This window comes from Taudactylus pleione, unplaced genomic scaffold, assembly GCF_031769625.1.
Source record: "Taudactylus pleione unplaced genomic scaffold, aTauple2 ptg000032l, whole genome shotgun sequence".
NCBI lineage: Eukaryota > Metazoa > Chordata > Amphibia > Anura > Myobatrachidae > Taudactylus > Taudactylus pleione.
Genome location: NW_028284434.1, coordinates 47,543,041 through 47,559,588, shown reverse-complemented (window position 1 = coordinate 47,559,588; position 16,548 = coordinate 47,543,041). Strand labels below are relative to the sequence as shown.

At 40.7% G+C, this 16,548-nt stretch overlaps 1 protein-coding gene across 1 annotated transcript in view; it reads right to left on the bottom strand.

The window, feature by feature from the left end:
- Positions 1–862: 862 nt before the first annotated feature.
- The window catches only part of LOC148539074 (uncharacterized), a 31,026-nt gene continuing 15,340 nt past the window's right edge, over positions 863–16,548 (bottom strand). Inside the window, exons 4-5 of the mRNA XM_088451924.1 lie at positions 1,672–1,989; positions 863–947 (exon numbers count right to left, since the gene is read on the bottom strand). Coding sequence (XP_088308050.1) covers positions 942–947; positions 1,672–1,989 — 324 coding nt within the window. The 3' untranslated portion in view covers positions 863–941. The remainder of the gene's footprint in view (positions 948–1,671; positions 1,990–16,548) is intronic.

Here is a 16,548-nt window from a genome sequence, read left to right as displayed (position 1 = left end):
ACAATATTGCAATAAGGAGTCGAGTACCCATACAGCCAGAGGAGGCCTTGCCAGAGGGTGGCCCCCCGGAGGAAGGTGTTGTGATGCTGTCAGGGGGGGCCAGACGCAAGTATGTTGTTTCCCATTTTTTTAGGTAGGAATATTTACTTGTTTTTTTTAGCAAAACACTTATAGCAAATGTATTTTAATGTGTACCTTTTTATTTTGTTTTCTTTTCCTACCAACCAAATCACAACACTTTCCAAAACCTGCAAAAATAATGGAACCCATTGGCAATACCCTGTATGTTTTTGGACAACTAACACATTTAGCACAGATATACCCCAACATGTTTAGTTAATTGCCTTTTGTTTTATTAATTTGTATGTTTTCCATACAAAAATCTATTTGGTTTTTACCATAGTTGTTTATGTCTGACTAAGCCAGATGTTTTCTTTGGCCAAACCCTGAGAACATTTGTTATGTGTGAATCTGTTATGAAAATCTTTTTACGAGTAAAAGCCTGTTGGCAACATGTTTGCTATTTAATAAATTTTTTCAAATAAATACAAATGGAGTTTTTTTTTTTTAAATGTAAGCCATTTTGAGGTGGATAATGCTTTCCAACCCCTAAAAAAAATATACAACATTACTGCAAATGTTCTTAAGGTTTACTAATACATTTTTGCAGTTCTTACACTAAGGAAAGGCACCAACCTTTGTTCACAAAGTTTTTAAAATGCAGAATTACACCCTTTAATGTGTGGCAAAAAAGAGGACAAATGTTTGAACCACAAAAACTTTATTGTAATATTTTTTTTTTAAGAAAAATGGAAAAATATGAAAACAAAGTAACTATAAATCCTCCAAACTCCCCACAATTCTTTGGAGGTAGCAGTAGGCCTGCATTAAATAGCCACTTGTGTCTCGTAGCTCCTCCCTTATTTGCCTCAGGATGTGGGTTAGATCTGTGGACAAAAAAAATTATTTTGGGATTAAATACATTTGAACATTACACATTATTCAATGTACCAAAAAGTGGTTAAACACAATGATGTTACGGTGTGTTTGAAAGTATCAGCCACACAACATTATTAATAGGTTTATACTTTTATGTAGTAAAAATAATTGGAAACCATAACTGGCATAAGCCAAAAACCACTATGATGATGTTAAAAATAATGGGAGGTGTATTCTTAAGTCATGATGGCCATATCCTTAATACACAATGCACGTATTCACTTCTAGAATGTTCTTGATAATCCTAAAATACAATGTGTTTGTTTGCTATGGCAAACATCACTTTTCCTAATGAAGTTACATCTTAGTACATTTTAAACACAGTGTACACAACATCAACAAGGGTAGTCTGGTTCCTAGCACCTTGCCAAGTTGTGTGACATGTTTTTTTACATTGTAAAATACTAATCCTAATGTAATCATTATTTCCTAAAAATACAAAACATTTTTTAAAGGCCAAAAAACCTATATTTTTGTGGCCCACAATAAAAAAAAAGGCCCAGGCACAAAACCTAAGGTCGCAATTGTGAAAAACAGCATTACTGCGCAATGTTTTTGACACCCATAATGAAATTACACCAAAAAAAAACCAACAGTAATAAATTTGTACAAATACATGGATAACAACAACACCCAAAAAAAACAAAAACAAAATAAATAAAAAACACATACCCTCAGAGTGGTCGGGCACAACCACAGATGTCGCCGGATATGCTTCCGGAGAAGGGGAATACTCTGGAGTTGGGGGAATGGTGGAAGGGGAAATAGAGCAGGAAAGATCCACGGGAGGGGATATTTGGGAAATTTGGGATGAGTGGGCAGGGGAGGAAGGAATACTCGGGGAGGATTGGAAGAGGGAGGGAGGGTTACTGGGGGAGTATGGTGGTGGGGAGGGAGGGCTGGGTTGAGGAGATGGTGAAGGTGAGGGCTGCAGGTTGGCACCTGCATTTCTTCGCATTCTGCGTGCCCTTCTCTGTCTCCGCTGTGCTTCTAAAATGTAAACATAAAAAAAAAAAATAGATTAGTTTAGAATTTCGGCTACACAATACAAGTACACTTTACACATTCAGGACAATAGGGACAAAATACAGGAGGGTTTTATAACATTAACTAAAATAATTGGCAAAGGAACACACATTTTTAACAGTCCACTAATTATTACTTTTAAACAAACGCATACTTAAGTCTGCGTAGTTGCGCCCGCAAATTCATCAGAAGTGCAGGGGACCGGCGGCGCAGATCGGACCAGCGCCTCTCTAATTGCGCAATATTGCGCCTATATCCCGCACTTCTCGGCGTTCGCCTCACCTCCGCATAGGCCGTCCGCTTTATGCGGTTTGAAATGGGCGGCTCTGCGGACGTAATCCGCCTGTCCAGGATATTCACTAGGACCAGCAATTCTCTCCTGGTAAAGGCCGTGGCTCTCATGATGGCAATGGCTGATTTTTCAGAAAACATGAAATATACATGGGTTAAAAAAAAGATGATTGGCTAAAATATTTACACAGTTTAAAAAAAAAAACACTATTGGCCAATCCTTTAATCATGTGGCCTGAAAAATAAGGTCACATTTGATTGGCTACAACACGCAGTCTGCAATTGCAAACATAAGAGTGCAAATAATCCTAACGCAAAATGCACATGTATTTTTTAAGTTAACACACTTATCAACAGTACATTCACAGATAATAAATCTTACTTTGTTTTTTAAATTGTGTGAAAAAAAAGAGAACGGAGAAAACACCCACGAAATGAACAATAAAGTTTATTGACACATGATAAAAAACTCGTTTTCAAGAACAGCAAGAGTTAAACACTCTTAATTAGATAATTGACAACAAGCTCATAACAAGCTGATCGATAGTCCATGTAAACATGACATGTGACCATCAAAACAACACATACGGCCGCAAACATCAGAACATAATTAGCATACAACGACTGACAGCGCCTGACTACGATTGTTTCGTTCTTTCGATCAGATTAGTCGGTAGCTAGAGGAGGTGCAGTGCTAACGAATGGGCGTCACTTTGTTTACGATCGACCTGCCATATGATCGGAATTTGCGGTCGTTGGCCGTACGACCGTGCGGCCGCAACGACCGACTCTGAATGAGGTCCTAAGTGTCACAGTGTACAAGAAGGGACAGAAGTATCAGAGTTGGAAAATTCCCTAAAGGTCCATCTTGTAAAAGTGGATGAGATTCCTTGCAGTGACTTTCAGTTTACAGTGATAGCTGAAGTTGTGAAGTCCTTCCAAAGGGGCACAGCTCCAAATTGCAAAACTGTGGGTCTCATTCAGACCCGGTCGCAAGCGCTGAGCGCTTGCAACCGGGTCGATGTTAAGGCCCTGCGCACGCGCAAGCCCCGGAGCAAGAGAGAAACTCTCTCGCTCCGGAGCACACTACAAAAGGGCCAGCTGTCGATGTTGATCGACAGCTCGGCCAGTTTTGTAGGCGGGGCGGGGGGCTGGCTACACAAATGGAGGCGTTCCTGATGGAACGCTTGCCGTTTTGTGGGCGGCCACACTGACATGACCAGTGATGCCAGTGGGGAGCTTCCTGCTCAATCAGAGCAGGAAGCTCCCTGGGGCTTGCGGTTGCTGAGACCCAACCTTAGGGTCTCGTCGCAAGCCCCGATGGTCGTGATGGTCAATACCATCGAGACCATCACAATGGTTGGTCGCTAAGCTGTGGGTGGTAACCCACAGCTTAGCTAGCGACCAGGAGGCCGCACTAAAAAAAAAGAAGCATCCGCCCTCACCGCTTCTTGCGACCGCCTCTGAATGAGGGCCTGTGTTCGTAGTTGATGATAAAGAACTGACGTATACAGATGGTGATCCCATGACCTGTAAAGCAAAGGTGCAGGATGTACAGATGTCTAAGGAGCTAGTTATGGCTTCAAAGGATGAGACTCTCTTGTTGCCGTGTGTTTAGAGTGATTTGAATGTGACTCAATCACACAGTTTTGCAGTGCAAAGCAGAACCTTAAAGAAAGTTATTTCTGAGAGTCTTGTGAAGAGTAGTTATCATGTATGTGAAACAATGCCTTCATGCAAGCAGGATGGAACTTGCAATGCTGTTGAATTTGTCGGTGGGGAAGTGGAGTGGTCTTACATTATAAAGTTTGAAGCAAGTAGTCCAGCTAGACCATATTTGAAAATAAAGACCTCTGTGGAGGGTTCAACCTGTGCTGGTGGAACATTTGGAAGTTGTTCATCATGTTTCCAAGGCTCAAAAAGTGGGAGCACAAGAAAATGCAAGTGATCTATGCCTTAATGTTACCAGTGAGATAAAGTCTGCGGATCAATAGAGCAAAGATTCAAGTATCTTACATGGTCTAGAAACTGAGAGTTACAGTGCCAGTACATGGTCTGTTGACATAAAGCCAAGGTCCGGAAGTTGTGATGCTAGTGGCTCTCAGGATGAGGGTGGCACTTTGAAAGGAAATTATTTGCCATTGAAGTATGCCAAAAGCCAATATCATGCGTCAGGGCTGAAGGATAAAGATGTGACAAACAGTAGATGGCCAATGGGTGTACCTATAAGAGTTTTAAGCAAGATAAACCTTTGTTCTATAAAAAAATAAACAAAGAAAAACTGTTCTTGGTCTGAATCAGAAGATTCTGAGGAAAATAACTTGCTGGATTTTGAGGCAGTTGACAAATGTGATGATGAGGTATGTCACTTATGGAAGAAGTACCATAACGTAAGATAAACTCTGGAACCTGGAGGATGAGACCCCCAGAGATCACAAGAGTCTGTATGACCATGGATGCAGTGGATTTTTTTCACGAGAAGCGTGAAGAGAGACATCGTCATGAAAATGCCTGGTCCCATGTTGCTGAACCCAGGGGTTTCAAGCTGGGGAGGGGGATATGTGGCAATATCACAAGATATGGTGCTGGTTAGCATCAGATTCTGTGTGGGGTTGTTGAGATCCTCCCACACAGGGTAGAAATACTGAGTTTTGAAACACCTTTGTGCTGTATTGTGGAGAGAGCTCAGATGCGGGCTGATGATAAGGCAGACCAGGCAGGCTGCCATTGGAGACAGTCTAAGTGGGACTGTGGCAGCCAGAGAGCCCAGTAAAGCTAAGCCAAGCCATTTGGGGGCCAGGGGGCCTGAGTCTGAACCTGCAGAAAGCAGGGGGGACCACAAACCTCTCAGACTGTGTGACATTGAAGCAGCTATGTTGTAGAGGCTGGGAAGGCCAGAGCCTATAACTGGACGAGACAGGGAAGGCCACCAAGAAAGACAGTTTATGTTTCATTGCTGGAAGCAGATTGTGAGACTGCAAGTAGGCCAGGAGCCTGAACGTGAGCAGGCCGGAACCTGTGAGAATACCTGTCATAGACAGGACTGGGACTTTGATGCTGAGAGACTGTGTTGCAGATTAGCTGCACCATTATAGTCAGGGGTCAAGAAGTGAGTTAGATGCCCTAAAAAGGGGCTATGGGGTAAATTTACTAAGCTGAGAGTTTTTAGAAGTGAGTTTTAGAAGTGATGTTGCCCATAGCAACCAGATTCTACTTAACATTTAACTAGCACCTCCTAGAAGATATTAGCTAGAATCTGAATGGTTGCTATGGGCAACATCACTTTTAAAACTCACTTCTAAAAACTCTCACTTTAGTCAGTTTACCCCTAGGTGTTTATTATTTTGTTTATTTGTGTTTCACCCAATTTATGCTGAAAAGTAAAGCACCATTCCATTTACCTGAAAGCTGTGTTGCATCCTGATTTAGCACCTAATCCCTGCACCACTGACACCCATCTACTGAGCTAAGTACCCCAAGTCATTACACAGGGCTAATTTGGCCCTAAATTTGACACAATCATTTTCTACTGGCCTATGGCCTTGCTTTAAAGAAGATCTATCAGTCTTGTCATACAGCATAATAACTGTTCAAAAGGTGACTCAACCAAAGCAAATGCCGTATTTCTGTATATCGAAGGCCCAATACTGAGAGTTTCCAGAAAGCAAGTATAGAATTGTCCATATTTTTTGCTGCTCAGAACCTGATGACTCAGATTTTAGCTTAAAATAAAGTTTACAGCGCATCTTAAAGTTTTTCAACATTTTTCTGTCACCCATGAATCTATCAGGAAGATTTAATTTTGATTCTAGGACTCTGGCCACTTCTTCCCGAGCAGTGCCTCTGACTGACAAATGTTGGACCATCTAGCTTCAGGTAGATTGCAGGTGCGTGCGGCATGCAGCTGGGGGGGCATGTTGTGTTCCTCCCAAAAGGCGTGCCTAGCTCCACCTGTGGGTGTGTCTAGCTCCACCTATGGGCGTGTCTATTGTCACTCAGAGGCGTGAGTAAATCCAGAGAATGCAGCGGAGTAAATATGCTAATAGTTTCAGAGCTTACTAGAGCATAGAGACGCCCACTGCTGCCTTCTCATCTGTGTACGACGTCACTTACCTGTGTAAATATCAGTAGCCTCAACGCACATGGAGTGGCCATCTTGCCTTTGTGGCAGGTCTGACCAGCCGCAGACTCGGCAGCTCTCCTGACACATAGAGGGCTCTCATGCTGCATAGGAGGGCTAATTTATGCACGCCCATGTAATGGCATTTAAATGGCCAGACACCCCTGCATTTTATTGACCACCCCGTTACATCCCCCAAACATTGACTACCTGTCACTTTGTAAATGGGTACAATTGCGATTCTACATGCATAGATTTTAACAGGGTGGGGGGGGCAGTGAGAAAGTGGGAGTAGCAGAAGGATTTGCAGGGAGTGTGAGTTAGAAATTGGGAGCCTCCCGGTATAGGCAAGCCTGAGTCAGGAACTGTTAAACGTTAGCTACTATCTGTGATGGACTTGTCTCCACAGGTGAGGTACAAAACATTGATGTTTAGAATGTCAACATGAATGGGATGTCGACATGTGAAATGACAGAATGCCGATAATACATTTTTCTATGGCCTTCTTAACTAACCCTAACCACAGCCTAAACCTAACCCTAAAATCAGCAAAAATCAGCCGTCGACAATCTGTCGACATTATTATGACAATGTTAACATTCCACCATTGTTTACATTGTGAATGTCGACATGATTAACTTATACCGTCTACATAGATCTGGCCAATTACAATGTGATGACTGCACCCAGTATTTGTGTGAACCTAGAAGCCTACTGTACAGTTTTCACCTATAGCTGCCCCTTTTCCCATAGATTGTGATGTGCTCGCTGGCACTCTGCACTGCAGACCCCAATACTTAATGCATGTAGTACAAGTTTACAATGACCTGGCACAGTCAACAAATATATAAATGTATGAGACAGCAGAATGGAATATGCTACTATAGAAGTGTGCACATCTATTTAATAATCATAGATGGTCTGTCCTGTCTCCATCATGCATGTGTGGTTGGGGCTTTATCTCTGTTCACTTTATCTCCATCCAAGGCTTAGTAAATAGACCCCCAGGCGAGAGCTGTAGTGCATGCCCCATTTCCCAATGGCTCCCACTGCTATGATGGATGGACAGGACAATTTACCTGTTGGAGGGGAACTATGCAGCCACACTACCTAGCAATTCTGGCATATGACAGGTAAAAAATACTAGAACAAAATAACAGCCCAATGGATTTTCTAAAATGGTGAATAGTTCAAAGGCAGGTGATCAAGAACAAAGTGAAACAATAAAATAGTCAGATGAGGCTCAGGCAACTAGCAAGGTTCAGGGTTGGCATCAAGAGAGAGTAGTCAATAAACAATCTAGCAAGTCAAGCCGAGACCAGAAGAATGACAGGCAGAATATTCATATACGAGTTGGATGGCTAGAACAGACTGGTCTGACCTCTGTATCTGGCAACCTGTGGTTGCTACAGATCAATGTATAAAGCACCAGTGACCAATCACATCTCCTCCATCAGTCTCCAATAACCTCAATGAGAGATAGACAGTTTCATCAGAGAACGAGCACATGCTGATAAGCCTGTAGTAGTGATAGTACTGAGGCCCTGATTCAGAGCTGCTCGCTATTTGCGAGCGCTCGCTCTGAATCAGGGTGGGCCATTTTTTATTTTTAACCCCGGCCTCCAAGCCACTTACTAAGCTGTGGGTGACCACCCACAGCTTTAGCGGGCGGCCTGGCGATGGTCGCGATTATCGCGACCATCGGGCTTTCTGACGAGACCCTTGTGGTACGGTCTCGTTCATCGCAAGCCCCAGTGAACCCAGTGCTCTAATAGAGTCAGTAGGGCCGCCCACAAATGGCAGGCGTTCCTAAGGGAACACCTCCATTTGTGCAGCCACCCCCCCGACCCGCCTACAAAATGGGGCGAGCTGTCGATCAACATCGACAGCCGCCCGTTTTGTAGCGAGCCCTGGAGCGAGTGATTTCTCGCTCGCTCCGGGGCTCACGCACGCCGCGAGTGTGCACTGCTTGGCCATCGACCCACTTGCGAGTGGGTCTGAATCAGGCCCTGAGATCATTGTTCATGTCTGACACGTGTTTAGTGATGGACAACAGGCGCCTGCGAGCCTTCACCTGCGGTCCCAGCTCATTCTATTAATCTTCAGCCGCAGCCTTAGCCCTTAGTAAATAAAAGTTGGAGCAGGAAGTGAAGCTAAGACAGTGATAAACAGACAAAAAGACAGAACTTGATCTTATATTTTGCCCGAACTGGACACTTTAACATAGCCTCCTCCACCCAACACAGGCAGGTCACGTAGCGCCAGCAGCAGAGCTGTGATCCACCAAGAGTTTAAAGCACATTAACAGTTTTTTAGGCAGGTCCTGTTATAAATCAATATGCTGCAAAGTCGTCTATTTTTGGTTTCACATGGCCCATAAAAGCAAAAAGTGCAACAGACTGATGGATGGAAACATCTCAGCAGAACTGCGGTGGGTCTGCTCCAGTCTTATAGCTACTGTAACTTTTAAAAGCTGGAGGAAAATCTGGACACCGGAACATGCTGATTTGTCAGATTTTATTCTTATAGAAAAGACACAAAAATGTAGAATGCACCTGGCGCAAATCTTATTTAAAAGCACTATTCAAATCAGGAAAAGATGACTGAATCTGCAGCTCTCTATATGGGAGATCTACTCACAATCTCATAGGTACATATATGTTAGGAAAAGGGTGAAAAGGAGCACTAGAAACAGTAATAGTTAATACATATTATTTATTATCCTATAAATGCACATAAAAAATATATACAATTCATTCCAATAAAATTACCTTAGTGCCAGCCGGCAATATTTTATAACCCAATTGCTATCAATAAATCCAACAAAATAAAAACCACATATAAATGATACATTAATAAAATCCACATTGTTTGACCCTCTTCATAAGCTCAGGGTTCTGTGTAGACCTCTAATGGCAACACCCTTAAATAATTACTAGTTGTTCCACATCTTTTTAAGCTTGCCGCAAATTGATACATATAATCATAAATACAACAAATATACAAAGAACCTATTTAGTATCCAGCTGTAAAGATAGAAACTATCAATGAACAGTTAAGAATTATATAACAGGTATTGTTCCACCATCGGAAGAGACAAAATAGAAAGGTCATTATGAAGATAAAAGCTAACCTGTGTATATACATGATCTGTGATACGGGGGTTAGAAGAAAACGAGGACTGGCTAAGGAGTTGAGCTGCATTCGCCAACTCTGAAAGGTAGATAAATGGAAGATCCCGCTCAGTATGGAGGTATAGTAACTGAGGAAGCCGCCGATTTCTGAGGCAGAGAAACGTGCTTTTTTCATACAGTGATGCCAGCTGGTATTGTCCCGCAGTCACCGAGCATAAAACTAAAGGGCATTGTACGTTTACATCCCTTAGAAACGAGCAATGGGAACCAAAAGGTACCAGCGGGTGAGTCTCTTGGAAGATCCCCTGGCACTGTGGGCTCAACACCTTGGTAAAGAGATGCATTTTTTTTATTCTTGTATATAACCACATGGCCTTGATGGATAAATGATATATACTGCAGATTGCAGAGACTCTGAAAAAGGCACTTATGGGCAGAATTACAGCTAATTAGCTGTTCTTTAGAGACTGTTGGGTCTATTTACTAAGCAGTGTTAGGGGAGAGAGTGAAAAGTGATAAGAAAGTGATAAGGTGCCAGCCAATCTGCTCCCAACTGTCATTTTTCAAACAGCCTGTGAGATGACAGTTGGGAGCTAATTGGCTGGCACCTTATCACTTTTCACTCTGTCTCCTAACACTGCTTAGTAAATAGACCCCTGTATATGATTCTCAATATAAAGCTAAATATTGTAGTGCCAAATCACTACCAAGCTGCTATAAATAATTGGACAAATACCTATGTCCGTTTTTTACTACAGGAGTGCAGAAATTGAACAAACACACATGCTGCTATAAATCAACCTATTACAAGGGACAAAAATGACCAACTTGTTGCAAAACTATCTTCACAGCTGGATACTAAATAGATTCTTTGTTTATTTATTGTATTTATAATTATATGTATCAATTTGCGGCAAGCTTAAAAAGATGTGGAACAAGTAGTAATTATTTAAGGGTGTTGCCATTAGAAGTCTACACAGAACCCTGAGCTTATGAAGAGGGTCAAACAATGTGGATTTTTATAAACGTAGCATTTATATGTGGTGTTTATTTTGCTGGATATATTAATAGCAATTGGGTTATAAAATATTGCCGGCCGGCACTAAGGTCATTTTATTGGAATGAATTATATATATTGTTTCTTATAGCTTATAGAATTTATCTTACATTTAAATGACCGCTGATAGTAATTATGGGTTGGACTAAATGCATTGTTTTAACTTATTACTGAAATAAAGGGAAATGTGCAGCCACCTTGAAGGCTGCACAATCGGAACTTGGGGGGCTTTCAGGCTCCCCACCAACAATTTCAGTGCATCTTGACAAATCGCAGGATGTTGCACTTCACATCCTGTACATTTCATAAATGAGCTGTTTATCAGGACATTTACTAATCCATAATTTGAAATAAAGTTTTAATTATTATAACTATTTAAAATGTTGCGGCAAAACTAGCCTATGAGTCTAGGGCCTGACTCAGATGTGGACGTTAATGCAATCGCAGCTGCAATCCCATACGCAGCTGCTGTGCAAAAATATGCTAATGCACGCAGCCGCCTGGATTCAAGCAAGTGCATACAAACACGCAGCGGTGGCCGCAGATCCTTCCATCAACCAGCCCGCGTTTTTGCAGCCACTCCCTGTTACTTTCCATAAAATGGCCTCTGTCTGTCAGTCACTTGCGAATAAATCCTCACATTTGATCGCAATTCAGTTGCCACGCGTGTGCATTCCAGCTACGGTGCATACACAGTCCACCGATAATCGCTTAACAGCATTACATACATATAGTAGTGTAGGGAATGTAGAGGCGCACTCTTTGTGATATAACACTCCAAAAATATATATAACATGCTAAAAAAGAAAATGTTTTTTCTTTAAATGTGACACACCTCAAACAATAAGTGGCAGCTCCAAAATAGTGGTATGGTTTGGTACCCAAAACAAATATAAAGAAATAGAAAAAGAAGCTTCTGCTAGTGTCAGAAAAATAATTAAATCAACACCCAAGTGAAGCAAACTGGTGATTAGTTCACTACTTATCTGGTAAGATGTTCTTCGGTCGTATGACCATTGGAAAGAATATATGAAGGAAAAAACAAAAAGAAAACCGCACTGTAGGTTATTCTCTATAAACCAAAAGAAACTATATTGGACCCTTTTAGGGAATATTCTTTTCCCAAAGATTAGCACAGTAAGTTTTCCAATATAAAACAGGTTTAATAACACAGTGACGCACAATGGTAAAAAGACACACATACAAGAAATGTAAAAAATGAATGCTTATCTGTCCATTTAGGGGGGATCAAGGTACAGCAAACCCAACGCGTTTCGCCTCTAGGACTTCATCAAGGGGATAGAGATCATGTAACAAAGTGCTGTATTTATACCTTAGTTAATTGAAAATGGAGATCACACATGTAAAACAATTGTGACATCACTTCCCGTGACTAAAAATCTAAATGGAACTAATCGGGCTTAGAATCAGACATTTATATATAAAAGAGAGACCATCTATAAAAAAATAATAAACACAATTATAATAACACATTAAAAAAAGCTAGAGAGAATAGGTAAAATTTGACCCTCGTGTGGTCCATATCCGGAAGTGAAACACATCTGGCACACAGCCGCGTCACATCCGGTGAATAATCCCCGGTGAAGCATGTCCCAATAACAATATCATTTCCGGCATCGGATCTCAGGTGAAGCACAAACCATATCCACGGTGCATCACAGATGGAATGCACCGCCATCTTGGAAATAAGCATAGTCTCCAGCGTCGAGTCCCTGGTGGTATGCAGGCCATATCGAGGGTACAGCACAGGTGGAATGCACCGCCATCTTGAAAACCAGCATTACTTATATTTTGGCTTTTGTTATCCAATACGGGCAGATAAGAACACAAAAGGAATTAGAATTCCAAAAAGTCCGCCATGATGTACTTTCAAATAAATATTTCTTTTGGCATAACACGGTCTGCTTTTCTTTAAATGAACCAGGGGCTTCTTAAGGGCATAGGCAGCCATCTTTGTTTCTGGAAGGAGACAATCATCTGTAAATAATACATTAAGACATAAAGGAAGAAGAACCAAAGATAACATGGTGGCATATATTATGGATAAAAATATAAAATGTAATAAAAAGATATTCTATAAAAATATTCTATGAAAAACTGAAACAATCTAAAAGGATAAGAAGAGATGTCATAAAAAAAGTGCTATTTCGAAATGTTCATTGAATCCAAGGGGGGAAAGTGTCTGTAACTCATAGATCCAAAACATCTCTTTTGGAAAGTTTATTCAAAATGTCACCTCTTCTTTCCCCGGGTTTAACCAGTTCAAATGCTTTAAAAGTCAGAAATTCTGAGTCAGAACAATGTTGATCCAAAAAGTGTTTAGATACTGTGTGACTCACAACGTTATTTTTTATATTTCGCACATGCTTTTGAATGCGCAGTTTCAAATTTCTTTTTGTTTTACCAACATACTTGAAACCGCATACACATTCTAGCAGGTAAATCACCATGGTCGAATTACAGTTCATAAAGTCTTTAATAATAAATTCTTTTGAATTATTATAATTCATGAATTTCTTCCTATTCGTATGAAGGTATCTGCAAATGTTACAATTGCCGCATTTAAAACACCCTTTGCATTTCATAAAAGAATTTATATCTGGTAATGGATTTTTCCTATATAAACTGGGGGCCAGAATGTCTTTCATATTCTTGTTTTTCCGATACACGATTTTCGGTTTTGATGGTAAAATCCCCTTAAGAATTGGATCCATCAAGAGAACTTTCCAATGCTTATTAAGGGATGTTCTAATAAGATTCTCTTGATGATTGAACATCGTACTAAAGGGGATAATGAGTTCTTCTTTCTTTGGCGGTTGTTTTTTAAGTAGTTCAGCTCTGTAGGTCTCAAGAGTTCTCTTCAATGCCTCGTTTATCACAGATTCGGGATATTGTCTGTCTTTAAATCTTTTGGCATAGATAGCCAATTGTGTGTCACATTCCTCTTGGATGCTACAGTTCTTCTTAATTCGATTAAATTGCGAATAAGGAATGTTTGTTCTCCACATTTTGGCATGGCAACTCTTAAAATGCAAATAACTGTTTGTATCAATGTCCTTTATGAAGTTACAGGTATGTATTTCTTCACCTTTTCCCGAGAGAGTGAGATCTAAAAATTCGATTGCCGATGCTGGAAATGACATTGTTATTGGGACACGCTTCACCGAGGACTTGTCACCGGATGTGATGCGGCTGTGTGCCAGATGCGTTCCATCGGTGTTTCACTTCCGGATATGGAACACACGAGGGTCAAATTTTACCCATTCTCTCTCCCTTTTTGTAATGTGTTGTTATCATTGTGTTTATTATTTTTATAGATGGTCTCTCTTTTATATATAAATGTCTGATTCTAAGCCCGATTAGTTCCATTTAGATTTTTAGTCACAGGAAGTGATGTCACAATTGTTTTACATGTGTGATCTTCATTTTCAATTATCTAAGGTATAAATACAGCACTTTGTTACATGATCTCTATCCCCTTGATGAAGTCCTAGAGATGAAATGCGTTGGGTTTGCTGTACCTTGATCCCCCCTAAATGGACAAATAAGCATTCATTTTTTACATTTCTTGTACGTGTGTCTTTTTACCATTGTGCGTCACTGTGTTATTAAACCTGTTTTATATTGGAAAACTTACTGTGACCCCTGATTGTGTTAATCTTTGGGAAAAGAATATCCCCTAAAAGGGTCCAATATAGTTTCTTTTGGTTTATAGAGAATAACATACAGTGCGGTACGGTACACACTATGTTGGTTTTCTTTTTGTTTTTTCCTTCATATATTCTTTCCAATGGTCATACGACCGAAGAACATCTTACCAGATAATTAGTGAACTAATCACCAGTTTGCTTCACTTGGGTGTTGATTTAATTATTTTTCTGACACTAGCAGAAGCTTCTTTTTCTATTCTTTATATTTGTTTTGGGTACCAAAACCCTACTACTATTTTGGAGCTGCCACTTACCGTACTTATTGTTTGAGGTGTGTCACATTTAAAGAAAAAAACATTTTCGTTTTTAGCACATTATATATATTTTTGGAGTGTTATATCACAATCAGTGCGCCTCTATATTCCCTACACTATTTTATTTTTGGTCACTTCTAGAGGTTGCCTGATTTTTGAACACGATGTTTAAAAACAGAGGATTCGATAAAAGAATTGACCTCTGTCAAAAAATCTTCAATGAAGATGGTTCTAATGTATCAAACACTATGATGAATACTGATGATATAGACACTCTATTCTGGGATGTGGAGAAATTATTGATTAAGGAGATAAAAGCATGGTGGGAAGTGTACGGCCTTGAACAGTATATTGCAGTTAACAGGATTCCCAGAGGCCTAAGAATTAATAAAAGACCAACATTTGGCCTCGATGATCAAATATTTATCGATACCTGGGATGAAATCCTAAATAATTATTCTGTAAATTTAATGAAACTAATCATTTCAGAGAAGAAAAAGACTCTTATTAAAATAGAAGAAGATCTTAAAGCCAAAGAAACACTTCTGATACCACACCAGGACAAACTAAATTTTAAAGAATATGACATTATTCTCACAAAAAAATTGGAGAAAATTGGAGGTCATAAAAGGTAAACAGAATTTTTTTTTTAGAGACAAACAAGACTATTTAAATAAAATATTATAAAGTAAATAATTGGAGTAAGTTTCAGAAAGAGAGAAACCCACAACCCTTGCCACACATCAATAGGAATATGAATTGGAAAAATGTACCATATCAGAAAAATTAATTTTATACGAAATCAAAGAGACCACAATTTAATGATTCATTTTACTCCCCATTCACGAGAGCCATCACCGCAAAAAATAGATTTTCAGCTTTACAATGTCTGGATTCGAATAGCAGCTCTGATTTTTGATCAGTAGGACAGTATTATAGAAAGACAAAATCCAGTAATGACCACGTTCTTTTGAGAGAGAGATTCAAAGTAGCCTCCCCTATGAAGAGAATCCTCCCAGAAGAAGAGGAACCCGAGGAGGCAGAAGGAAGGCACAACAAAAGGCCAGTAACAGATCCTTCGAAAAATGGCAATTTTAATCTATCAAAATACCCTTTGAAACCTACAGAAATCTCCTTACTTGAGAAAGGTTTAAAGTTCGCCCCTAGCAGACAAATGAACAAATTTGAAACCTTTATTGACTTAAATAAATTCACAATATCCCAAACACTTAAAAGACACAGGGTCTCATCCAGACCCGCTCGCGAGCGCAGGACGCTCGCAAGCGGGTTGATGGTACCAAATGCGCATGCGCACGATGGAGGGAGCTCCATCATGCGCATGCGCGAGACCCGGCGAGCGACGGGGTAGCCGTCGCTCGGAGTCTCTCACCAAAGAGGGCGTGCTGTCGATGGTGAGTGACAGCACGCCCCCTTTGGTGGGTGTGCTGGGGGCGTGGCTGCCAGACAAAGGTGTTCCCATGGGAACGCCTACCGTCTGGGTCCGGCCCCACTGACATCACTAGTGATGTCAGTGGGAGTGATTTTGGCTCTGATAGAGCCAAAAGCACTTCAGGGCTTGCGGCAGTGAGACCCTACCGCAGCTTATGGATGCTCGCATAAGCTGTGGGTGGTAACCCACAGCTATGCGAGCGTCCAAGAGGCCACTCCAAGTTTAGGTAGGAGGGCCCTGATTCAGAGCGAGCGCCCTGGTCAGAGCGTCCGGCTCTGAATCAGGCCCACTTTGCGAAAAAAGATCCAAGTAAAGATCCAAAGTTAGATAATTCCACAATATCAAAATCAGGACTAAAAATAAGGACAAAATTCTATGCTTTAGAATCAAAGGGCAACTATATAGGTGTATTCCATGACATTGTGAAAAAAGACCTGTGCGATGAAGAGATAAAACCGTCTGTGTTTTCAAATCTTAAAAACTCTG